Consider the following 26,719-nt stretch of genomic DNA (forward strand, 5'->3'; position numbering starts at 1 on the left):
ACAGGAAAAGGTAGGACGTAGGTCGAGGTGATGCAGAGAAGGAGGGTGGATAAACAGTATGTCTAGAAGACCAGGTGGAAAGGTAGTGAGGCTAGAAGCTTAGGAGCAGGTGTACGGTTGTATTATCAGTATGAGTTATCCCGAAGAAGGAGTTTGTTAGGAATGTTCTGGAGGTGAAAAGAATGTCACATAGACATTAGATGAAATTATGTAGAATATCCCAAGGGATGAGAGTGGTAATTGGTGCAGACTTCAATGAACATTTTGGTGCAGGCAATAGAGATGATTAAGTTATGGGCAGATTTGGTATACTGGATTGGAACGCAGATGGGAAGATGGTGGTAGACTTTGGAAAAAGGATGTAAATGGCTGTAGTGAACACTTTTTCCAGAATACAGAATGTAATATCTCTAGACTACATTTTTTTAAGATTACAGGTTGGCGAAACAGAGAGATTGAGATGGAAAGGACGTAGGTCTAGGTGATAGGTACAGAGAAGGCAATGTATTGACAGATGCTAGAAGAGTGATGGAAGATGGAAAGAATACTTTGAATAGCTGATGAATGTGGAAAATGAAAGAGAGGCAAGGGTAGAAGAGGTGACTTTTATAAACTACAAAGGAGCAGAGATTAGTAAAAGTGAAGTGAGGAAGGCATTGAAGAGGAAGAAGAGTGGAAAGGCAGTTGGAAGAAGACTGGAAAGGCAGTTGGTCCTGATGATATGACTGTGGAGCTGAGGAAGTGTCTAGGAGAGGCAGCAGTAGAGTTTCTGACTTGATCATTCAACAGGATCTTAGCAAGTGAAAAGATGCCTGAGGAATGGAGACGAAGTGTGATGGTGCCCAATTTTAAGAATGAGGGGGATGTGCAGAATTGTGGTAACTATAGAGGAATAAGGTTGATGAGCCATACAATGAATGTATGGGAAAGAGTAGTTGAAACTAGACTGAGAGCAGAAGTCAGCATTTGAAAAGAGCAGTATGGCTTCATGCCCAAAAAGAGTACTACAGATGCATAATTTGCTTTGAAAATGCTAATAGAAAAGTACAGAGACGGAAGATAAAGGAGGATAGACCTAGAAAAAGTAGATGACAGGGTGCTGAGAGAGGAACTCTGATATTGTATGTGGAAGTCTGGAATGGTAGAGAAGTATGTCAGACTGGTGCAGGACATGTATGCTAGCTATGAGACAGTGGTGTGGTGTGCTGTAGGTGTAACAGAGAAGTTCAAGATGGAGGTGGGACTTCATCATAGATAAGCTCTGAGACCCTTCTTGTTTGCAGAGGTGATGGACAGGTTGACAGATGATGTTAGACAGGAATCTCCATGGACCATGATGTTTGCAGATGACATTGTGATCTGAAGTGAAAGCTCCTACTATATAAAAAAATAAGTGAGTTTGTTAGAAGCTTCTAAAAGTACCTTATTTTTCCAATTTTCTTTTCTGCTGTCTGGCAATTTTCAGTAGATTTCTGATACTTTTTTTCAAATAATTCTTTTACCTTCCTTTTTTTGCAATATTGTAATGCAGTTTCAAAGAATCACTCCTGATATGATGTTTAAATGTCATTGGTTCACGATATTTTATTTACTCGGGGTTGTTAGTAATTTCTAACACTTACCCAATCAATATTTGAGTGGAAAAATAAAAATAAAGATATGAGATGAGCATTTATAAAAAAACAGAAATAATCATGTATAAACGTGGATAATACCGAAAAGGTGGTGAAAAAAGGAAAAACAAAGAGAGTTGAGGAGAAAAAGAACAGCAGGCTGATGGTCACTTGAGTCAAGACACGAAAAGTAAGTAAAATCAATCAGGTTGAGAGATTTTTCTGACTAGCACAGGTCATAGAACAGAAATTTAGATGGTAAAATAACCGCAACCCAATTCTTCCCGTGTTCGTTCTTACCCAGTAGCTGCACGCCACGAGTTAGACCATAGATGTCGATGAGCGCCCAGAGAGGCTCTACAGTGTGGATGCCGCTGAAGAACAGCATCGGACTGGATTCATTGATCCGATAGAAGACGCGACCCTTCTTGTCGGCCCAGAAAGCGATGACATTGCCCTCGTTGGCAAACTCTTCAGGCAGGGCTTTGGCCCAGAAGCCACTCTGCGACACCAAGTCAGGACAGGCGTACTTAGGCAGGTTGTCTGGATTTATTCTACATGGGTCTTTGGAGGTGAAACCCAAACGCAGAGCGCCGCTCCAGCAGCACTGTTTTTTGGTAATCTGGGGAGGAACAGGAACCATTTTACAACTTTTGCCATAATGACATTATACTATTGACATCTCACAAATGACCGTTAAAACCTTCAATTTATGGTCTGTTTAACTTCTCCTTTCACATGGATTTTTCCTCTTGGTGTGCTCAAACATAGTAATAAAATTGATATACTGGTACACAGTTCCAAGTGTAAAAGAGATTAAAACAGTGAGACACAGAAATGCTCCCCATGCTGCCCGATTGTCTCCATCCGATTGGAAGAGGAACTAAATATTTTAGTAGGTAAATTAATATTGGTGGCTTTTGTTTTCGTTAAAACTATTACAACTGTTTAATATACTAAGTGCTTTTAACAGACACAATCTGTACATGAGGCATCATGTTGCACATAAGCAAACTGTATCACATCATATTAACTCCCGCTCATTTATCTGTGGATTATTTTAATACTTATCAGTTCATGTAAAATAATTTTGTCTTTAATTTTAGCCATTTCAAACGTGGTCCCTCATAAGTGTATGGTTAAAGGAAAGTTAACAGGTCCAGTCTAGGATCAATTTTGACATTTCATATTTTATCACTCGACTGTGTCAAAGCAATGACACTGGATTACTTTACGGGAGTTGGGCGGTCCATTGATTGCCATTCTTGAAGCTTTGCATACATAAACAGAGCTGGTTTCTGTGATGACATTCATTTACGCACTATCCTGGAGTCCATCCCAGTTGTCACTGGGCGAGAGGCAGGGTACACCCTGGACTGGTTGTCAACTGATTGCAGGCATATAGAAAATAAAGCCATTCACATGCCTGGCCAATTTAGGGTCTCCAATTGACCGGCTGGATGTGTTTTGGACTATGGGTGAATCACTCATAGAATCATATTATGGTATGTTACTATTGTAACTGAGCTAGGATTTAATTTGTTATTTCACTCACATGGTAACCCAGCGAATGACTGACCTTGAGGCGCACTTGCTCATAGAGGGCAATTGGACGGTTGCTGAAGGTGATGGCGTTGCAGAAGCTCCCCTGCCTCTTGGCCGTCTTTTGAGTAATGTCCATTACAATCTGGGAGCCCTTGGCATTTGGGTGAAAGAGAAGGGGATTGACGGGTAGGGGCCCACTGATACTGCTGCACTGGATGGGGAGGCACCTCTTGGGTTTGTGGTGACATCGATGGGACGTGGACGGGAACGGGCCTACAAGGGAGTCTACGGACACCAGAGAAATACGGATGGTATTTTTTGATAAGAGGCAGCAGTTTATTTTTGTTACAGTAGTTACTTTTACATCAACTGATAAGTGCATTTGAGTTAGTAAGGTGAAAAACTATCCGTGGCACATTTCAAACTCAGATGTCACAATTTTTTGATCAATACATTACTTCCAGAAAGCAACTCTGACAGCAATCAAATGTATCAAAATGTTTCACAGATATCAGTTATAACACAATCCCTCTAGTTTTCTAATTCTGAACTTTGTTGTGTAATAACATTAATCCATCCCTTGACTTCATTGTAGAGTTGCTAAGTATATTACTATGCGGTCAGTGACTGTATTAGTGATCCCCCAGTTACCCCCAGTCTTAGTCTTAATACAAATCAAAATCACTAAAAAGTAATTTTTTCATTAAATTTTTTTTCCAAATAAATTTTTTGTCAAATTTCGGCTATATTATTTGTCTTGCTTGTGTTCTCTTATATTGGATATAAAGCCCAGGCAACTGAACCTGAATTTGTTCCCTTGAAGACGTTTCACCTCTCTTCTGGGCGGCCAATCTAATCAAATCTTTGATGGATTCTTCCTGTGATTTGGGGGAATAACTGGCGAAAGTGAGATGCTGTAGTCGTGAATAAAATATATCTTTTTACTACTAGATTTATTATAATTACTCACGGTCTCTCTTCTCTTCTCTTCTCTCCTTTCATCTCCCATCTATCCCTCTCCCCCATCCCCCTCTCCAAGTCTTTGTTATACTGAAAGAAACAAAATCACTATAAAATGAATAAAAAGATAATGTTTGCATTAAGTTGTTGCTGGCGTTTGTGCGGATGCCTCCAGATTTAGGGTAGTTTGTCATTTATTTTCAGACAAGTTCATGAAAATTTGTGAAAAATTAATTAACAAGAAAATACATTTTCACAGAAAAAACAACAAAAGTAGCTGCTGAATATGTTGCAGTAGCTTTTTAACATTCTTATCCATGCATTTTTCTTATTGATTTCAATGTATTGTAACTTCTTGCTGGGCCAAGCAGGTTGTAATTTTTTGATAGGTTTTTTGAATAAGATTTTATTTTCAATAGATTTCTGCACCACCACACGATGCAATTGACCATCTGTGTTAAAATACCTGTGAATATAGTTGTTGTTTTTTTTTTATTTTATTTTTGGTTTTGCCAAGAGATAGAATATTTTTGGCTGTACTGTTTGATTTAAAAGCAATGATTGAATTGACAAACAGAAGAAATGTAATCCTGCTGATGTTGAGCAGTCATGATAAGATCTTACATGTAGAAAATACGCTGTTCTTTTTGTCCTCTGGCCCCTGGCTGTTTATCCAGAAATGACCCTCAAAAGCATGTTGAGCCATCCTCATGGCCTTTTGTCTTGGACAGAGCTGTTGACTGAATGAGGAGCATTGGGCAAATTGGGCTGAATGAATTATCAGGCTATAAAGGAGGCACAGCTGCTGCATGTGAATTTGTGTTCCCAAGCAACCGTTGCATCTGAAGGTCTCAATCAGCTTTTACTCTATTGTGGTCATCAATCTTACAGCACATAACTTTTGATTTGCCAGCAAACAACAGTACTATTTTTTAAGGCTTCGATTCCCTCTAATTCCAATTTTACTTGCTTTTCTTCTGAAACAAACAAACAAAAAAAAAAACTTTTCTAATTACAGCGAAAAGATCATGCCAAACTTAAACTCAACATCCCATATTAATTGATCTGCAGCGGATATGCTTGTAAATGCACAGAGCAAAGCTTCACATGTATGTTATTACTTTCTCATGTGAACTGTATTTGAATGTATTAAGAAAAAAAAAATTAGGAGATTTATTGGATTGTTTGGGGGATTTTAAAGCCCCATGAGTTATCTGACCGAATAAACTAGAAAATAAGCAGTCATGCTCACATCTGTACCATATCTCCCACACCTTTTCCTAGCAAAATTTAAAATCTGTTCACTTCTTGCTTTCTTCCAGTGCATACTTTAAAGTTCAGTGAACACAAAGTACATTGACCTTATCAGAAAATGACAAAGATTGTCAAAATTAAGATTTAATGCCAACAGAATGCTTCTTTGCTAATGGAGAGAGTAGGCTCACAACTGCCCTGAAAAGCTATGAGACTTCAGGCCTTTGGCAGGAACATTCACCTTTCATATTAATGACAGCATTTTAAATTCTATAACCTTTATACAATTTTCACTTGAATACTTTCAATAACCAGCTGTTTGATATTTCTCTAACATCAGAAAGACAGGTTAAAGTAAGTAATATCAATTATTACACAATATCAGCTTAACAGCCAAGTAACATTCCAGCCAAGAGGATATATCCAGCTCTAAATAGCAATACAACAAACTGATCAGATCTTTAATAAGATAAGATAAGATAAGATAAGATAAGATAAGATAAGATAAGATAAGATAAGATAAGATAAGATAAGATAATACTTCATTGTTCCCCATTGGGGAATTTTGAGTGTTGTAGCAGCAGCATAGGGAAGGAAAGATATCAAAAGACATCTTCTTCTTCTTCTTCTTCTTCTTTCAGCTTTTCCCGTCAGGGGTCGCCACAGCGAGTCAACTTTCTCCATCTAACCCTATTCTCTCTATCTTACACTCTCTCACACCAACTACCTTCATATCCTCTCTCACTATGTCCATAAATCTTCTCTTTGGTCTTCCTCGAGACCTCTTGCCTGGCAGCTCCAATTCCAGCATCCGTCTACCAATATATTCACTATCCCTCCTCTGTACATGACCGAACCATCTCAGTCTGGCTTCTCTGACCTTCTCTCCAAAACATCGAACATGTGCCGTCCCTTCGATAGACTCATTCCTGATCCTATCCATCCTGGTCACTCCAAAAGGGAACCTCAACATCTTCATCTCTGCAACCTCTAGTTCTGCCTACTGTATTTTGGTCATTGTAACAGTTTCTAGTCAATACATCATCGCTGGTCTCACCACTGTCTTGTACACCTTTCCTTTTATTCTGGCTGAAAGTCTTCTATCACATAGTACCCCTGACACTTTTCTCCATCCATTCCAACCTGCTTGGACCCGCCTCTTCACCTCTTTTCCGCACTCTCCGTTGCTCTGGACTGTTGACCCTAAGTACCTGAAATCCTCCAGCTTCTTGATCTCCATTCCCTGTAGCCTCACCGTTCCACCCGAGTTCCCCTCATTCACACACATATATTCTGTCTTGCTGCGACTAACTTTCATTCCTCTCCTTTCCAGAGCATACCTCCACCTCTCTAGATTTTCCTCTACCTGTTGTCTGCTCTCACTACAGATCACAATGTCATCCGCAAACATCATGGTCCATGGGGATTCCTGTCTCACCTCATCTGTCAGCCTGTCTATCACCATTGCGAACAAGAAGGGGCTCAGAGCTGATCCCTGATGGAGTCCCACCTCCACCTTGAACTTCTCTGTTACCCCTACAGCACACCGTACCAGTGTCTCACAGCTAGCATACATGTCCTGTACCAGTCTAACATACTTCACTGCCACTCCAGACTTCGTCATACGATACCAGAGCTCCTCTCTTGGCACCCTGTCATATGCCTTTTCGAGGTCTACAAAAACACAATGCAGCTCCCTCTGGCCTTCACTGTACTTTTCTATTAGCATTCTCAATGCAAATGCTGCATCTGTAGTACTCTTTCTAGGCATAAAGCCATACTGCTGTTCACAGATGCTGACTTCTGCTCTCAGTCTAGTTTCCACTACTCTTTCCCATAACTTCATTGTATGGCTCATCAACTTTATCCCTCTATAGTTGCACAATCAATAAAGATATCAAAAGACATCAAGATTAATAAATAGGTAATAGGTAAAGACAATAAAAAGGACAGAGGCAACAATGATAAAAGAATAAAAAATATATATAACCAACTGCCACAACAGGAACAAGGCAACAGTTTCAGGTAGTTGCCAGTCGTACCGATGCGACTCTGGCAGGTAAGACTTATGTGCTGTCTAGACTGTTATTGCACTATCTGATAGCAGTGGTCAAGAAGGAGCCTCGAAAGCCTTCATGTAAAATCATTTCTATTTTTCTTCTTTCGGAACTAAATCGCGCCAGGTTCAAAAGCTTTAGCCTGAATGCAAACACTTTAATTTTGAATACCATGAAACCTCCCTTGTTTAACTTATTACAGTTATTGTTACTCTGCAGTTACTTTCCCATCATATCTGAGAGGGCACTTTTTACTCACAGCCTGAGATGTCGAGATGTGACTCCTTGATGTATATCGTGAAAATGTATCCGATTTGACAGCTATCTCGTGCTTCATGTGTTATCCGGGGGAAAAAGGTAACTTTAACAGCCTCACAAAAGTAATTTTGCAGAGGATGTCGTTTTCCAAAAAAACAAGGTGAGAAGCTTGCATCTCCTCTGTCCCCCAAGTCTCCCTCAGGTCTTTATGCCACTAATAGCAAAAATTCCTCATCACAGCACCCAAGCAACATTCTGTTACTCCAAGCTGTTACTCCAAGATGGCTGCCTAAGGTCTCTGTACCTTGACGCCACAACCTACATTCAACTCAATAACACAATAACGTCCAATAAAGTGATCACACTATTACGTATTACATACAGATTACAACACTAGTGTCTGATAAAACAGTTAGCCTGATAAATGACCTGCTCTATTGAACGTTAGTCATTTATAAAGAGATCTATTTACTGATGATCAACTTAATGTTAAATAAAGGAATAGCTTGTTATTAATGTTCAATAATTAGGAAGGCATATACACAGTGTAATTATTCTTTGTACTTCTTTTTACACAGGAAAGAGTATAAATGGAGCTGTAAAAGACTATAAAACCAAAGCCAAAGCAAATTGCTGTGGCTATTATTGAAGGGACCAAGTTCACAGTCATGATCTGACAGGTAGTCCTAATTTTAGAACAGCGGAAGCGTGACGAGTTTGGAACACAGTAGTGGCAACAGCCTCAGAGTTAATGCACCCAAGTAGCACACTCACAGCAGCCTACTCCATGCTTTGCTATGAAAAGCTCAGAGAAGGGCTCATACAAACACAGCTTGTACTGACAAGACAAATATATGTCACAGCAACTAGATACACATGAATTATCCAAATACAGCTGTCAATGCTTCTTACATATTGAGCCGAGCAATATGCATAGTTAAAGTGCATTATCCCATAATGAAAATTAATAATAATTTATCCTTTATTAAGGATCATCCATGATGGCTAATTTGCAGTGACCGAATTTCACGGGGATTAATGAAGGATAGATTATAAAAAATAGATGAATTACTCTGAGTACAATAGAATGAAACAAGTGAAATTATGTATTGTATATGAGACATGATTTTGCATACTTGTGATATACATCTTTTGAACGTTGTTTCCTGAGTTTCACAATATTTCTCCACACTCGCACACTGTAAGGGATTGTTAATGTACTGCTATTAAAACTGAAATGAGAGAATATGTTCACAGTTCAGTATCAAGAGCTTTTGATGTATGTCACATGCATTTTTTTGTGATGATGTGCTGGAAGCACAAACAAGATTCTGCTGTTATTCAACTTCTCAGTGGATCTTAAGAATTGGGCAACAAGCCTAGAGGAGCAGTGACAAACAGCATCTCCGCCTGATGCAACACAAAATGAAACAAATCACCTGAAAATTTAAAGCCATTAATCATACATGCTATAATTGCATGCTGTGTTGTAACACAACGATGAGGACTACAGGGTAATAACTTCGATATACATGACAGACATCACAGATATACTCACATGCTAAGTATGTAACATGTAATAGTCAGTACTTATCTCTAGCAACAGTAACCATATCATGCCTGGCGACACAGGTAGCTACCTATTCATGATTTATGACACCTTGTTTGTGGGAACCAAAGGACAGGGAATGTTGCTGCGGAACATCATTTTTGCATACCGAAAGAGAAAGAATGCACCCTACACAAGGAACTCTACCTGAAGTCAGATAGATACAGCTCCTTCATTTAAGGTCAATGTTTTCGAGCACAGTTCTTGACATTTGAAATTCCCTGTCCTTGAGAAACAAAATAACAAAAACACTTTATTGAAGGGCCAAAAATTCAAGCATCACTGTTTTGTGTGTTTTTTTCCTCTCCAAAACATTTTCAGCCGATGCCTATAAGCTCTCAGCTATACTTAATCAAATGTACGTATCTAGCTTGGAGACATTTTATGATCTTAAATAATGTTCTTTTTACTATATCTATATTAAAATGCATTATTTTTAAAATAAATAAATGCACAATATGATCATCCATCCATGATCTCCGGACTCGGGTTGCGGGGGCAGCAGCCTGGTGCAGTGAGGCCACCCATTCCCCTGCCACATTGTCCAGCTCCTCTGGGGAGACCCCAAGGCGTTCCCAGGCCAGTCTGGAGACATAGTCTCTCCAGCATGTCCTGGGTCTTCCCCGCGGTCTCCTCTCAGACGGACATGCCCAGGAGGTGTCCTAAAGGCATCCTGACCCAGATGCCTCAGTCACGTCATCTGACTCCTCTCTATGCAGAGGAACAGTTGCTCTACTCCGAGCTCCTCCTGGATGACCGAACTTCTCACCCTACCTTTAAGGGACAGTCTAGCCACCCTGCGGAGCAAACTCATTTTAGCCGCTTCTATCCGCAATCTTGTTCTTTTGGTCACTACACACAACTCGTGACCATAAGTGAGAGTGGGAAGGTAGATAAGTGAGGGTGGGAAGGTAGATTCACTGGTGAATTGAGAGCTTCGCCTTGTGGCTCAGCTCCTTCTCCTCCACCACGACAGACAGGTACTGAGTTAGTATTGCTGCAGAGGCCGCACCAATCTGCCTGTCGATCTCCTGCTCCCCTTCTTCGTGAACAAGACCCAAAGATACTTGGACTCCTCCACTTCGGGCAGAACTTCAGCCGTGACCCAGAGTAGGCATTCACTTGTTTCCAGTTCAACACCATGGTCTTGGAGGTGCTGATCCTCATCCCGGTCGCTTCACACTTGGCTGCGAACCTCTCCAGTGAGAACTGGAGATCATGGCCTGATAAAGCCAGCAGAATCACAACATCTGCAAAAAGGCAAACTCGTTCATACGGCCACTGAACCAGATCCCCTCGACGCCTTGGCCATGCCTAGTAATTCTGTCCAAATGAACAGAATCAGTGACAAAGGCAGCCCTGAGTCCAACACTCACCGGAAATAGGTTCGACTTACAACTGGCAATATGATCATTTACCTAGATATTTACAAACTATTGAGTTAAAATAATCTTCCTGTTAGGGATACATATAGGTGTTGTATTTGCTTTGCATGTCATAACTGTAATTTGTGAACTCAAATCCAAGAATTTTATCACGCACTGCCCTTCAGTGATGACATGAGTGAGACAGTCTCTAATATGGCAGAACCTTGACATGGATCACCAAACGGATGGACTCTAGAAAGCATATGTATATATATAATCAGGGGGTGGGTTTATTCAATTACAATGACCCACACAATTTAGAAAACTTTCCAAATCCAGAATATTGTCTTCTCAGCTGTAGGTTTATACCTCCACTACAAAAAACAGGTTTATCCTTTTGCTCTTTGAGTAGAAATTAAAACACTTTAATCTCCACGATCCACCATCATTTTCAAACACTTTCAGCAACAAACATACACAAATGATTATTTTTAAATAAGTTATTTCACAGGAAGTGATTAACAACAACAATCTTTCCAGCAATTCAACTCGAGATTCCACTCTGATAAACCTCATAATAATTTCCATACCTTGAAGATGAACTGAGCTTGGTGATGAAACAGAAGGCTGCTGACATGCCCACAGCATCATACTTAATCATATGTGGTTTATGATAAAAAGTCAATTACAATGGTTGCTAGTGCATTAACATTATCCCAATGGAGTGTTGGGCTACAACTAAAATCTGGGAACTAAAAATCTGGAAACTATTCTCCTATTGAATAAACAGGTCGATTATTTCAGTAAAATGTGTGATCCGTGAAAGATGGATTTTTTTTTACAGTGAAAACAGAGATTTTGGTTACACTCCATTATATCAAATTCTTTTTTTTCTTCTTTTCGTTTGGATGCTCAATTAAGCGGTCATCACAGTAAATCTACTTCCACCGCAATGGATGAAAATATTGTTTTGTAAAAACGTGTTTTTCTTACTTATATTTTTTCTCAACTCATCTCATAGAGTTATGTTTGAGAATATCTTAAAAAAAAATCTAATTTGTGAGCAACAACATTGTTTTGCAGCAATAACCTAAACAACACCAGACAGAATATTAACTTAAAAAGTAAAATAAATAATTTAAAATTCAGCAAAATAAACTATAAAAAAAAAAAAAAAATGTTGCTATCAGTTACATAAAAACATTGCATTACAAAAAAAAGGGAAATTTCTATATTGTTTATTGTGTCTTTTATTTTATTTTTGTTTTTTCATTAGCAAAAGATTGAATTCAGAGCCAGTCTGGAAGAGTTTCAATATCAAAGTGAAATCAAACATTACCTTATATGAAGACACACAATTAATGTTGCTGGTCCATTGACTGTGACACGTGTCTGACAGTTAAATTTCATACCAAATATGATACTATGATGGGTATTTAAAAAAAAAATCTTCTCGTTATCATTACATTTCCTCTACTTATAAATCAAACCTATTTTCACATTTTTCAATACTGTGATTGACTGGTGACAGGTCCAGAGTGAATCTTGCCCAATGACAGCAGAGATAGGCTCCCGCTCTTCTGACTATGAGTGCAGGATAAGCGGAATAGACTGATAAAGAAAAAATTAAAGGAATGTTTAGTAGTGTCATCATTCCTAAACCTTTGTTCACACTTAGGACAACATACTTCTGCCTATTATTTTAATCAACTTAGCCGTTGTGTTTTGGTGATCCTTTCTTTAAGAACATAAAAGAAACATCATATCACAACACATAACTCATGCAAAAAGTCGCTGATAAAATTGCATTCCATGGAAAGATTTTCATGTTTTGGATAAATATGTTATATGTAGAACCCCTGACTGTTTCTTCAAAGTAAGTTTCTAAACTGATCTGCACTTTGTATGGCATTATTCATGCCCACATATAAGAGATAGCCTTTGAGGGAGATGACACACATGCGCCAAGAAATGTCACCTGGCCATGACGTATATGTTTCTGTCACTTCATGGCAACCTGTGCCACCGATTAAAGTATCAATTCAAATAAACACAAAGAGACGAGGAGATCAGCAGTGGTTAGGGGGCCTCATACTGCGTTAACTAGCCAGTTAAAATCATATAATCTTCATTTGGCACACAGGAACACAAGGCATATCCCATGACATTATGGAATGCGATAAGAACAATGACTGTATTTGTGACCTAACTTTGCATTTGGAGACTGAATCCAGTAGCCCTGACAGCATCTGATTCTGGCCCACTTTTAGTCAATCACACAAGTACAACTCCCACACAATCTGCTGACTCAATAATGCAAAAAATGAGCTCCGGTGCCTCACTCCTGTAACAAACAGCAGTGATGATACTATAGAAAGCATAGATTGGTAGCTCGGAAAGCAACAACTTCCTAGTACAGACATCTGAACAAGTAGGATATTTTAAGCGCAGTGAGTAAATACAATTCATTTTAAACTCTCCAGTAGCGGGGCCCTGGGGGTGGATGACGTCTGCCCTGGTTTCCTCAAGGCTCTGGATGCTGTAGGGCTGTCCTGGCTGACATGCCTCTGCAGCATTGTTTGGCATTCCGATACCCCTTTTTAAAAAGGAGGATCAGAGGGTGTGCTCCTACTACAGGGGGATCACACTCCTCAGCCTCCCTGGTAAGGTTTATTCATCAGTGCTGGAGAGGAGGATACACCAGGTCATTGAACCTCGGATCCAGGAGGAGCAGTCTATATGTCTACCAGTCTACATGTGTTTTGTAGACCTGGAGAAGGCCTTTAACTGTGTCCCACGGGCAATTATGTGGGGGGTACTCTGGGAGAATGGGGTACCAAACCCCATCATACAAGCTTTTCGGTCCCCGTATGACCGGAGCGTGGTCCGCATTGCCGGTTGTAAGTCGGATTTGTTTACGGTGAGAGTTAGACTCTGCCAGGGCTGCCCTTTGACACTGATTCTGTTCATAACTTTGTGGACAGAATTTCTAGGCATAGCCAAGGCCCCAAAGGGATCCGGTTTGGTGGCTGTGGCTAGGATTGAATTGAGTCTCTGCTTTTTGCAGATGATGTGGTTCTGTTGGCTTCATCAGGCCATGATCTGCTCTCACTGATATGGTTCACAGTCGAGTGTGAAGCAGCCGGGATGAGCATCAACACCTCCAAATCCAAGACCATGGTGCTCAACCGGAAATGGGTGGAATGCCCACTCTGGGTCAGGGAAGAGGTGCTGCCCCAAGTGGAGGAGTTCAAGTATCTCAAAAGTGAGGGAATGATGGAGTGGGAGATCGACAGGTGGATCGCAGCGATGCAACGATTGCAGTGATGTGGACTCTGTACCGGTCTGTCATGGTGAAGAGAGAGCTGAGCCAGATAGCAAAGCTCTCAATTTACTAGTCAATCTATGCTCCTACCCTCACCTATGGTCACGAGCTGTGGATAGTGACCGAAAGAACCAGATCACGGATACAAGTGGCTGAAATTAGTTTTCTCTACGGGGTTGCCGGACTCTCCCTTAGAGATAGGGTGAGAAGTTTGGTCACCCGGGGGGCGTTTGGAGTACAGCCGCTGCTCCTCCGCATAGAGAGGTATCAGATGAGGTGGCTCTGGCATCTGGTCAGGATGCCTCTTGGACACCTCCCGGGGGAGGTATTCTGAGAATGTCCATCTGGGAGGAGGCCACGGGGGAAGACCCAGGACACACTGGAGAGACTATGTCTCTAGGCTGGCCTCGGAACGCCTTGGGGTCCCCCAAGAGGAGCTGGACAATGTGGTGGGGGAGAGGGAGGTTGGACCTCACTGGTCTGAGCCTCGCTGCTCTGGCTGCTGCTCCCACAACCTGACTCTGACGCATTGGAAGATGAATTGATGGATTGATAGTTTGAGAAATATAGTCATATCCTAAAAAGTATGAAAAATTACAGTAAAAGAAAGCAACCAAAAGAAGTGAATTTGTCAGCATCAAGACAAACCTGGGCTGTGGGAAGCCATGAGAAAGACAACCTATCCTGTTCATAGCCTGTTAATTATATCTTTTTATTTATAAATACCCCTGTCCAGCCAAATAAGTTTCATTTTATTTAAAATTAACACTGATACAAAACTGACAGAACACAACCCTACATTTTTATGGATTAAGTGAAAAAAAAACAACTATTGTTCATGGAGCACTTAAACAGTTGCTACAAAACAATAAAATGATCATACTACAATAATATGCAATGGAGCTGGAAATTCCCATTACTATCTTCTTAGATTTTAAAAAAATAAGAAAATCCTAAACAGCAAAGAAAGAGAAAATAAAAAATAATAATTACAACAAAAATGTCTTTACTACACAGTTAACAGTACCTTGATCAAATTGTAGAACTTGAGAATTGAAATCTTAGGCTACGCATTGGCTTACATGGTCTTTTTGGAGGCTTTGCTGCAATTCTTGGCAAGAATTACTGTATTGGAAAGACGCACAAAAGCTGCAGTTCTATTGGTGATATCTTGTTGTCGTGGCAACTGGACTTGAATTTCTTCACTTGAAGATGTTTCACTCCTAATCCGAAAGGCTTCTACAGTTCTAATGACCTATGGGGAGTTTCCAAATATAACTCCAGGGTTTTGGGCGGGTCAAGGTTATGGCGGATTGTTGTGTAAATGAAAGAGTTGATCTGCAGAAACTATTCTGGTCAGAATACAGACATTGCTGTCTTGAATGGCCCTTGTCCTTCAGGTGTGGATGGACCATGGTGTTCTGTCCTGAAGAGGTGGCTCTCCTGTGTTGGATCATCCGTTTGTGCAGAGGTTGTATGGTCTCTCCAATGTACACATCATCACAATCCTCAGTGCAAGTGACAGCTAACACCACATCCTCCATGTTGTGCCTGGGTGTCTTGTCCTTGGGGTGCACCAGTTTTTGCCTCAGGGTGTTGTGGGGTTTTAAAATGTACCGGTATCTGGTGTTTGTCGAACACCCTCTGGAGTTTCTCCGAAACACCAGCGATATACTGTGTGATGATGTTCTTTTGTTTGTTGTCTTCCTCCTGTTCGACGTTCCTGCTTCTGGTGGTTTCTGATTTGGCAAGGCCTAGTTCAGGTAGCCACAGGATCTCGAGGCTTTCCTGATGAAGAATTGAAGAAGCCTCTCAGATGAGTGGTGAAACATTTTCAAATGAAGAAATTCAAGTCCAGTTGCCGAGACAAGAAGATTTCAACAAGAGTTCATCATGAACCGGATGACTGAGGACCTCCACAGACGTGTAGCTTCAGTTTAGTTTGATCACCTTTTTTGTTCCTCTCTGCTATTAGAAACCCATCATGTTGTGCAAGTTGTCCATGATAATACAGTCACTATACCTGCTACAATTCCTGTATCCCTCCTATATGTCACTGCTTTCAAAGTTTTGTTTTTTATTCATTTCATTTTAATTTTATTTATCCAGATAGATTTTCTCTTGTTCATAATTTGCTTCAGGCTTTATTTCAGTATATAAATGTAGGAATAGAGAATTGTCTAATGTAATTCTAATTTTGAATAGAACTTTAACCAGAAAAAATGGTTACAAGTACGAAAAAACTGCCCAACAATATCTAAAAAAAAGAAAAAAAATCAATACCAAATAGTTCCATTTTGAACTACCGCAAGTTGAAATTAAACCAAATTAGCTAGAATTAGCAAACACAAAATTTGATCAACCATTTTGAAACTCATTTTGGACTAAAAACTGCCCATTTCATGGAGGAAGAATTTGTATCCACTCATGCTGAGCACAGCTCAACTTCAATTTTAACCAGAAGAGATGACATTTACGGTAACATTGAATTAGATACATGACATTAGATACATGACATGCAAATTTGTCAAGCATCTTTTAATATATATATATATATATATATATATATATATTTATATTTATAGGGGGCGGCATGCCTACTGCTCATGGTTCATCCATGATGGATTCATTGCAGAGAGCAAATTTCCCCACATGGATTAATAAAGGATAAATGATCAGATCAGATGACCAGATCAGATGATTATTTATTACCTCTTGCTTCACAAGTTGGCCCAGGAAGTTTAAATCCAAGGATTGATAGGTTCTAGACCCAGACAGTCAGAGAAATCAGTGTAATTCTCATAACCTTTTCCATGACACAGTCTAAAATGAATAGCACTTCTGGCAAACAATGGATAACTCATCTAGAACTCTCACTTTGTTTTTATTACTGGAGTTTATTGACTGCTCATGACACACTAACATAAAGGAGAATATGGAGGTGCTTGATGATGAGACCAATATGAAGGAGTTACAGCCTGATCTCCTGTCTTAGTCTGCCTTCTTTGACAAATTGGATTTATCTTGGGGCTTTAATTAGAACGATCAGGTGGTCCAAACCAGACAAGGCTGCAAGACTGGGAACGTTGCTGCTCCAGAGGCTCACTGAGATAAAGCCAGAATAAGTTACTTACTATAAGTCACTGTGAGAGAGCTGAACAACAACAACTCTAAGCTCTATTCATTCTTCTATGATGCTGTACTTTCAACAAGCTTCCCCACAGCGAGCTCTCAGAATACAGACCTGACGCTGTTCTACATTTCCTGGGGAACCTGCTGACTTATGGCAGCAAACATCCAGTTTTTTATTCCACTTATCATGCCGTGACCTCACTGCCATCACAAAGCAATTGGAAATGAACCCACCGGAGCGCAGATCCCCTGTCTTTGTGAGTGAGGGGAACGACGGAGTGCAACAGGGGTGGGCGGAGGCGGGTGGGAGGGGTCGCAACTTCATCCCTCAGAAGTGCCTACAAGCCGATTAGCGAAACACATTAACCCTTAGGGGTAGGGTGACATCCTGTGTTTAGCGGCTCCAAGAAAACGCGAACGCAGCTTCGGGAACGCGACTCTTCAGACCGCGGTGACGTTACTGTGAGCGAAGAATAGGCTAAAGTGGCACCTGATTAAGCTAACTGCTATGAATGAATCCAAACAGGCCTAAACAAAACAGCTTTCAGGGATGGAGAATAATAATGATAATTATTATAATTATTATTACTATTATCATTATTTATTCATTTATTATTCTATTATAATTATTAATACTACAATGATAATCCTTTCCTTACCGTATAATGCATTCCGCGTTAGCTGACCACCCATGGTTTAATTGTTGTCTCTAGCGTGCGTCAACGCTGTGGATTATTCGTGCGCTCCATCCAAAGGCAGCAGCAGCATCAGCTTGCCACTTCCCTCCCGGCTCCAGGATGAAAACACGAGGCGAGGAGTCCACACCTCCTTCTTCCCGGCGAACGGAGATCGTGTCTCTGCCTCGAATCCCGCCCCCTCGAACATGACCGCACATGCGCCCCTCCGACCTTCGTCCCGCTCACTCACATCGTCATTTGCATAAAAGGTGGAGACTTCGACCAGTTTTAACACTGTAGCTGCCATGCCTCAACCGGGAGAAACAGGGGAACGGGACTTGGACGTATTGCGCGGTAGATTTAAAATATGTTAGTACCATTCATCCATCTATCCATCCATCCATCCATCCACCCATCCGTCCATCCATCGTCTGCCGCTGATCGTGCACGCAGGGTCGCGGGGGATGCTGGAGCCTGTCCCAGCCGTCACTAGGTGAGAGGAGGGGTTCACTCAGGACCCAGGATGGGTTTCATTTGTACACTAGGACAATTCTCCCATTTTTTTTTTATTGTCCTTATGCATGTGCATCTATCCCGTTCTATGTGCATGATAATGACGATGACTGTTGGGAGCTTCTCTTAGTTCTATGTTAAAGAACTCCATTGTTGAATGATTGTAAAATGTTGTGTTCAACGTGTGACACTAACCTGCTCTGTGAGTTTCCATAACGCGGGAGTGCACCCGCAGGCTTACTGTTGGCGCTGAGAGACACCCCCTGAGTTTCCACTGTTCGCTGTCTGTTAAATTAAAGCAATCTTCCAAAGAGCAATTTATCCTTGACTGCGATTGTTGCTTTGCTAAACCCTAGCTCACCACAATATGTCTATTTCATTCCTCTTTTGTTTTTTCATAAGTTGTCATATTCTTCTTCTTCGTCTTCTCCTTTTGGCTTCACCCTTCGGGGGTCGCCACAGCGAATCAACCTTCTCCATCTAACTCTATTCACTGTATCCTCTCTCATACCAACTACCTTCATATCCTCTCTCACTACATCCATAAATCTTTTCTTTGGTCTTCCTCGGTCCTCTTTGGTCTACACTTTTTTCCAGAAAAGACAGGAACATCGGGTAACTTAGTAACTTAGTCCTTTTGTAGTTACTGCTAACAGCTAAGACCATTTATGTTTCATTATATTTCTTATTCTTCCTCCTTTCCACTATTATCTATTACTGTTATGTTTTTACTTGAAACTCTGGCACAACAATTTCCTTCGGGATTAATAAAGTTGTTCTCATCTCATCTCATCTCTCATCTTAGGGCACGCAGGGGCACACAGATAGACTACATCTTGTATGGACAAGGTAACCTGAAAGAGATCAGTGACTGCAGAGATGTTGTAGGTGGGAGCATAGCCAGACAGCATAGGATGGTGGTTTGTAGGATGACTCTGGTGACAAGGAAGATCAAGAGGATAAAGGTAAAGCAGATGACAAAGTGGTGGAGGCTGTACCGAGAGGAGTACAGGGAGATACAGCGTAAGGTAAAGATAGAGGTAGCAAAGGCAAAACAAAGGGTGTGTGATGATTTGTATGCTTTGTTGGACAGTGAGGAGGGAGAGAATGATTTATACAGATTGGTGAAACAGAAATAAAGATGGAAAGGATGTACAATCGGTCAGGGTGATTCAGGATAGAGAGGGAAATGTATTGACAGATGCTAGAAGAGTGATGGGAAGATGGAAAGAGTACTTTGAATAGCTGATGAATGTGGAAACTGAAAGAGAGGCAAGGGTAGAAGATGTGACTTTTGTAAACTACAAAGTAGCAGAGATTAGTAAAAGTGAAGTGAGGAAGGCATTGAAGATGAAGAAGAGTGGAAAAGCAGTTGGTCCTGATGATATACCTGTGGAGGTGTGGAAGTGTCTAGGAGAGGCAGCAGTAGAGTTTCTGACTCTATTATTCAACGGGATCTTAACAAGTGAAAAGATGCCTGAAGAATGAAGACAAAGTGTGGTGGTGCCCATTTTTTAGAAAAAGGGCAATTTGCAGAAGTGCAGCAAGGGACAAAGTTGATTGGCCTTACAATGACGTTATGGGAAAGTGTAGTTGAAAGTAGACTAAGAGGGGAAGTCAGAATTTTTGAACAGTGTCATGCCTAGAAAGAGTACTACAGATGCATGATTTGCCTTGAGAATGCTAATCGAGAAGTACAGAGAAGGCCAGGAGGAGGTGCATTGTGTTTTCGTAGACCTAGACTTCTTCAGACTGGAATTGCTGGAATTAGAGCTGCCAGGCAGGAGGTCTCGAGGAAGACCAAAGAGAAGATTTATGGATGTAGCGATATGGAGGTAGTTGGTGTGAGAATGGAGGGTACAGAGAACAGGGTTAGATTGAGAGGGTTGATCTTATCTTATCTTATCTTATCTTATCTTATCTTATCTTATCTTATCTTATCTTATCTTATCTTATCTAATCTTATCTTATCTTATCTTATCTTATCTTATCTTATCTTATCTTATCTTATCTTATCTTATCTTATCTTATCTTATCTTATCTTATCCAAACTGCACCAGTTGTGACTTTCAGTAGTCTGACACATCATGAGTCAACGCCTAGTTCTTCCAGCCCCAAACTAGTTAAGCTATCATGAAACCCTGGCTGTGGTGTAGTGCTGGAATCTCCAGACTCCCTATCACATGTTTCTTGGCTCTTTACCTCAACGATGGTGGCTGGGTCAAGATCCACAACAGCAACACAGTTTGACATGTCTGTAAGCTTGGTGTGGCGTCTCAAAGTACTGTGTTGTCGAGAGGTGTTAAGGACTCTGACGAGGACCCATCCATCACCACTCATGGTTGCAATGGATCTACCAGCTCCTTGTTCCAGAGGGGTTGACGCCTCTCCTTGCCACTTCCTGTTACCAGACTCCTGTGACGCGACCCCAGAAACAACCTGGACCCAGCACGGCCCTCCAATCATCTCCAATGTAAAATCGAACCCCTTAAAAAAGCAGTGACCCGGGTTCTGGCTGGCTGGCGCACAGAGTAGCTTTTTCGACCTTTTTTTGGTTTGTGCATTTTTTAAGCTTAGTTTTTCATTATTTTTTTAAATATACATATCCCCCTTTCACCTCCCCCATATCTTCCTCATCTCGGATATTTCCCCTTTCACCTAACCTCCTGCTGCAGCAGATATTTTTTCTCAGACTAACAGACTAACAATAAGTTAACCATACAAAAAACTTTTTTAGCCGCCTGAGCTAACGCAGCCAATGCAACTAACGCAACCAGCGTTATCAGCTCACCCCGTATAGTATGGAATATACAAGTGATTCCCAAGTCCCATCTACCCTGCTATACTGCCTGGATCTCTGGTACCCAACTGGATCTCCGATACTGCTCCACTGTAAGAGACCGAGTGGAGAGAAGATCATGAAATCTCATGTTCTCAATAGTTTCCTCAAAATTTCTCCATACTTTTATAATTACCATTCCAGTTTGACAGGAGCTTTGTTCACACTGCTTGAGTGAGGAAAAATAACTGTCCCCTTCGTTTGTGTGGGACCATTTTGTGTCTTGGTTATTTATATCTCAACACTGTTTTTTATGTCAGGTCCTTTCCTCTGTATATGATCCTTGAGTAGTACTGGGAGTGTGAACAACAACTGGAATTGCCCACTGTTTTGTCCATCCAACTTTGTCAGAACTGAGTAGCCTGACAGCCCGATTACTCTGTTCCTGGGGTAGCTCCTGTGTGGCTGCAGCATCAGCCTGCCTGACGTTATCGGAATTAAGCTGCTTGGTCTAAAATTGTTCTCCAATTTTCCTACCCATCTATAATTTTTTGTGGTTTTTGCCATTATTTTAGGTTCCATCTTTAAATTAAATTGGAGCAGCATATCTTGAATTCCGCAGATATCTGACACCACCTTGACCTGCTCTCTCGTCACTCCTGAGAACAGATCCAGAAGGCCAAGTGGGAGAAGACTGACCACCATGTCATCTGGTTGGACCTTGCAAATCCATATGGATCAGTCCTACAGCCGATCAGCTACACTATGGAGTTCTTCCACGTGCCTCCCTCCATCAAGAACCTGCTTACAGCGTACTTCAGCGACCTGCAGATGTGCCATCTCTCCAATCTTGTTTGTGGCAGCCTTTGAGGTAAGGCTCATTGGATCCAAACAAATGGTTGGTGGGATCAAGGTATCATCTGGTCAGAGGCTTCTCCCTTTGAGGAGCTACAAGAACGATGACAAAAGCCTCCTTCAGACAGCATTGTGTAGTGTACAGCTCGACTGCTAAAAAGGATGGACTGGTCGATGACTTTGGCACGATCACTCCTGTTGTTGGTGGAGAGAGAATCCCCCCTGCTGGCCGAACAATCCATCCAAAGCCCGGGGAGGCAGTATACAACCAAGCTGTCTGACAAGCAGATGGGGAAAACTGTCATGAAGCAGCTAACAGACAGCCTGATAAGGATCAACCAAAACTAACTCACAGGTAAGTACAAGGTCTGGTGCTACCAGTTCACAGTGGGTAATATGGCTGCTGAAGATGAGTGAGATTGCCTAATCTGCTGCAAGAAAGATGAATGGAAAAACCAACATATTCATCCAAAAGTGGTAAGGGCTATCATAGTGCCTCTGCGAAACAGACCTCTTTGGAAAGAACACACTAACTGCCACTGTAATCCATCAGTAAGGCCCATATGCAAGAGAAGACCAGAGTGGTCCTCAAGCTAAGAAAGTCCACTGATAAGGCAGTAAGGAATGCAAACACCAGGGTTCCTATGGGGCGGAAGGGGTATGCCCAGACAGACGTTGAACAGGCTGTTAGCAGGATGCAACACCAAGAGGTCGTTGGCAGAATCCAGGTGGGTAGAGCAGGAATAGGATGAGGGTGGCACCTTGCTTTTGGTCCAAAGCCAACTCCAAAGAGAGAACAGAGATGGTGGTGGTGGAGGTGGCGAGGATGGCGGGCCGCAGGGCGGCTGGACAACTTCAGTGGGAATTGCTGCCTTGAACATTGGTTGGTCAGGTTTGTGGAAGATGCCGCAGGCAAGGATCAGCTTTTTCATTCACACAACATATGACACACTTCCCTGCCTTGTAACCTCCACCAGTGGTTTGTAATGCTGCTACCTCTGCAATAACCGCAACACAAGCTTCCGGCACATCCTGTCAAGCGGCACTATTGTGCTCTCTCAGGTACGCTACCGCTGGTGCCACGACCAGGTCCTGAGGAAGTTAGCTGAGGTGCGGGAGAGGTGTCGACAAGATGACAAAAAGTCACCACCAGCTGAGAGCAGCATCAAGTTTGTTTCAGGCAAAAAGAAGCAGGCCGACCCCTTTTCCCTGACAAGGAGTGGGAAATGAGGGTTGACCTGGACAGGCAACTTCAGTTCCCCAAAGAGATCACCGCCACACCTCTCAGTATTGCATGGTCCAGCAATGCAAGGTCAGCTTGCCTCATCAACCTTACAATCCCACATGAAGAGAGGATCAAGGCTACCTTCAAGTACAAAAAGGCCAAATATGCTGACTTGGCTACTGAGTGTTGGGAAGCTGGCTGGAAGATCACCATCTACCCTGTTGAGGTGGGATGCCGTGGCTTTGTAGGACTGTCAACCATATGCCTCTTGAGGAATGCAAGGGTGACCAGAGGCAGGCTGAAGAAAGTAGTCAAAAAGTTGGTGGAGGAGGCAGAGAAAGGCAGCTTTTGACTCTGGCTAAAGAGGAAGACCAGGTGCTAGGGAAAGAACAGCTAGCCCCAACAAGCTGCAGGAGGTAAAAACCATCAACTGCAGGGAGTTACAGGGAGATGCCCCAGTCGCTGCCCGGCTTCCAGGAGACATTCCAGGCATAAAGTAGCGAAACATTGATGAATGGTTGTTCCTGGCTGATGATCCTTCAGCGGGTGTCCCTGCGGCTGACCCATGGGCACTGGCACTAGTGGAGGTGCGACAGGCAGAGATGCCCAGCAGGAACTCCCATCTACTTGTACGTTTGCTAGTTTTCCACTCCTGATTATCTCTGCTTTTGTCTCCTCTCTTTCGCCGCCGTATATGAGCGAGTGCAAACAGGAGCAAATTGTTTCAATTCACTCAGCTTTGAGTGGCTGTAGATTTGGTTGGTGATTACTAAACCTCATTGCAGCAGCAGCTGGAAAGCATACCCTGGTTTCTCTGAAAACCATAGCTTGAAAAATCTATGAGTACAGCGTAACACAGGGTCCAAGAAGCATGCATGGGTAACTGATAGCTGTTAAGTACTGTTACAACACAACTTGTGTGTGTGTCCACCAATCGACAGAGGCAACACAGCATTCTGCCAGCAGAGGAGGGATTGTTGTCTAATTTCAGGTGATTTGTACTGAAGTGAAAGAGAACCTTACAGCACATGCTGACTATTTTGAAAGTCAAGAGTGTATTTCCTGGAGTAAGTATTATCTAGAATTGCAAGGCAGGTGTGCAGCAAAACCTTCTATTAAGTTCTCTTTCTGGAGCCCCATTACAAGGCTGCTTAGTGAAATCTCACACAGTCTAGAGTGAGATGGAAGACAGGTGGAGTGATTTTTGCAGAGGCAACCTTGGGGATCATGAACAGAAAATGAGATACATGGAAAAAGCAAAGGGGAGAAAGGTGACAAATAGAGTTATGGGGCATTTGCACAGCTTTGGCTGTAAGCATTAGAATAACGATGTGTCCTCCTTTCTTTATATGAGTACACTTATTTATTAACAAGGGTGAAAGTTGAGTGCAGAAGATGTCTGCAGTAATGTAATGCTTTTCATCAGACTGAACAAGAGAAGTAGGGAAGTGATAATTCGATCTGTCACTCTGCTTTAACATATTTGAAACCTGCTAAACCGTGAGCTAGATGATTTTGAGGAAATATCTTATCTCTTCAGCAACCACAGAAATCACAGTTTCTATGTCTGTCTAAGATGCTACAAAATGTGATAGGGTGGAGTGATGCCTTTCAGTGGGGAATCACTGCTAATATGAAAGTATTTAATCATCATTCAAGGTGGTTAGTCATAAACTATACTAATATTTTCTTCCCTGGTGATGAGGTGATGAGGGGGATTCTTCACTGTGAAAAGGATTATTTGTGACAATCTGAAAAACTAGAAATTATGGAATAAGAACAGATATAGATGAATAAAAAAAAAAGAAGAAAAATGAAGTGGCCAATGAACAACAGTTGTAGCATTCTACTTCTTCACACAGAAGTACTGAGCAAATACACAAAACTGGTAAAAATAAACAAGTTCCACAAAATAGTTTTTTTCAAATATTCAGAAGGTTCCTACAAAACTACAAGTTTGTCAGCACTTTTGTAAATATTCTAACCACAATCAGATGCAGGACCAAACCATTTTTTAGTTATTTTCTTTCTGATTTTGAAGCATGTCTTATCATATAAAGTGTTTTTTGAACTATTTTTGACAACAGTTCTGATTTTAACAAAAAATGTTGGAAACGTTGTTTATCTGTCTTATTTGTTTGTTTGGATTTAAAGACAAGAGTTTCTCCAAAGAGTTTCTTCTTGAATTTTAGATCTTTTTGCAAGCACTGTGTTATTTACTTAGCAAGACAAATGGACAAAATAGATCAATATAGAATTTATAACTATATATACTGCTCAAAAAAATAGAGGGAACACTTGAACAACACAATGTAACTCCAAGTCAATCACACTTCTGTGAAATCATAGTGTCCACTCAGGAAGCAACACAGATTCATTTTTACTTGTTTTAAGGACATTACATCAAAGTTGGATCAGCCTGGAGTGTGTTTTTACACTTTAATTTTGAGTGTGATTCCTAATCCAGACCTCCATGGGTTAATACATTTGATTTCCATTGATCATTTTTGTGTGATTTTGTTGTCAGCACATTCAACTGTGTAAAGAGTAAAGTATTTCATAAGAATATGTCATTCATTTAGATCTAGGATGTGTTTTTTAAGTGTTCCCTTTATTTTTTTGAGCAGTGTATATATATATATATATATGTATATATCAGAATTAAATAGATTTTTTTAAGGTTGTTTTGTGTTTTTCATTCTTTAAAACAATTATGACCTCTCAATTGATTCATCTTCTACACTAACTCATCTATCATACTGAATTTCCTCAAAATGATTTGAGAGATAAGAGGCCTGCTATTGCATTACAGACCCTCGGATTGCTAATACTCAAGGTTGGGGATCCCTTGCTCTTCAGTGTCTTTGAATCAAAAGTACTTTGAAGAACTGCTGTGTGGTAGGACACAAGCAGGAATGAGAGGAATATATATAGTATTAATAGTATTATACAGCATTTAGATAGCTCAATACACAATGCTTGGCTTGGCTTGGTGCACATGTCAACCAAATTGAAATGTACACAAACTGGTGCATACCTTACACAGGCTCCAACTTGGCTGTCTCTTGTGCACTTTGTGACATCAAATTAGCTCCACAACTTTTTAAATTCTATTTCTATAGAATTTCTTTTCTATTCTATTTTGGAGCTCTATTTGTAGTTCTACAGTTTTTGCAGCTAAACTAGCATTGTTCATTAGACTACACAGCTTTTGCAAATATCAAGGCAGACAGTCAAAAATAACAGCACAAAGTATGTTACAATTCAGTAGGATTCTAAACAAAGGGTCTCAATACTCTCCACTTTTTTCTGCATATGTTGGTAATTCCTCTCTGTTCAGATCATTGAGAATTTGAAACAGCAATTTTTATCATGATTGGATGTTTATTGCTTATTGTGTTGGGTTAATACAGGACAGCTGCAGTGCAGGGAAATGCATGAATACTTTCGGATGAATTTTTGGCACAGTAGGCAAGCCTGTTGACTCAATGGTTTCCAAATCACACCTGTTATCCAGTGCAATGAGTCCTTCTCAACTTTGGCTCGATTT

At 41.1% G+C, this 26,719-nt stretch overlaps 1 protein-coding gene across 2 annotated transcripts in view; it reads right to left on the minus strand.

Moving 5' to 3' along the window:
* The window catches only part of neurl1aa (neuralized E3 ubiquitin protein ligase 1Aa), a 47,635-nt gene extending 29,651 nt beyond the window's left edge, over positions 1 to 17,984 (minus strand). The window contains exons 1-4 of one of the 2 annotated variants that reach the window (XM_086177272.1): positions 17,780 to 17,920; positions 4,129 to 4,208; positions 3,193 to 3,443; positions 1,914 to 2,235 (exon numbers count right to left, since the gene is read on the minus strand). In XM_086177272.1, coding sequence (XP_086033398.1) covers positions 1,914 to 2,235; positions 3,193 to 3,294 — 424 coding nt within the window. In that variant the 5' untranslated portion in view covers positions 3,295 to 3,443; positions 4,129 to 4,208; positions 17,780 to 17,920. Of the gene's footprint in view, positions 1 to 1,913; positions 2,236 to 3,192; positions 3,444 to 4,128; positions 4,209 to 17,779 lie in introns of both variants that reach the window. The other variant, XM_086177271.1, reaches the window with a different exon arrangement.
* Between the last annotated feature and the right edge of the window lie 8,735 nt (positions 17,985 to 26,719).

The sequence above is a fragment of the Fistularia commersonii genome, chromosome 29 (assembly GCF_037954325.1).
Source record: "Fistularia commersonii isolate RoL2024-O1a breed Wild chromosome 29, RoL_Fcom_v1.0, whole genome shotgun sequence".
In the NCBI taxonomy this organism is placed as follows: domain Eukaryota; kingdom Metazoa; phylum Chordata; class Actinopteri; order Syngnathiformes; family Fistulariidae; genus Fistularia; species Fistularia commersonii.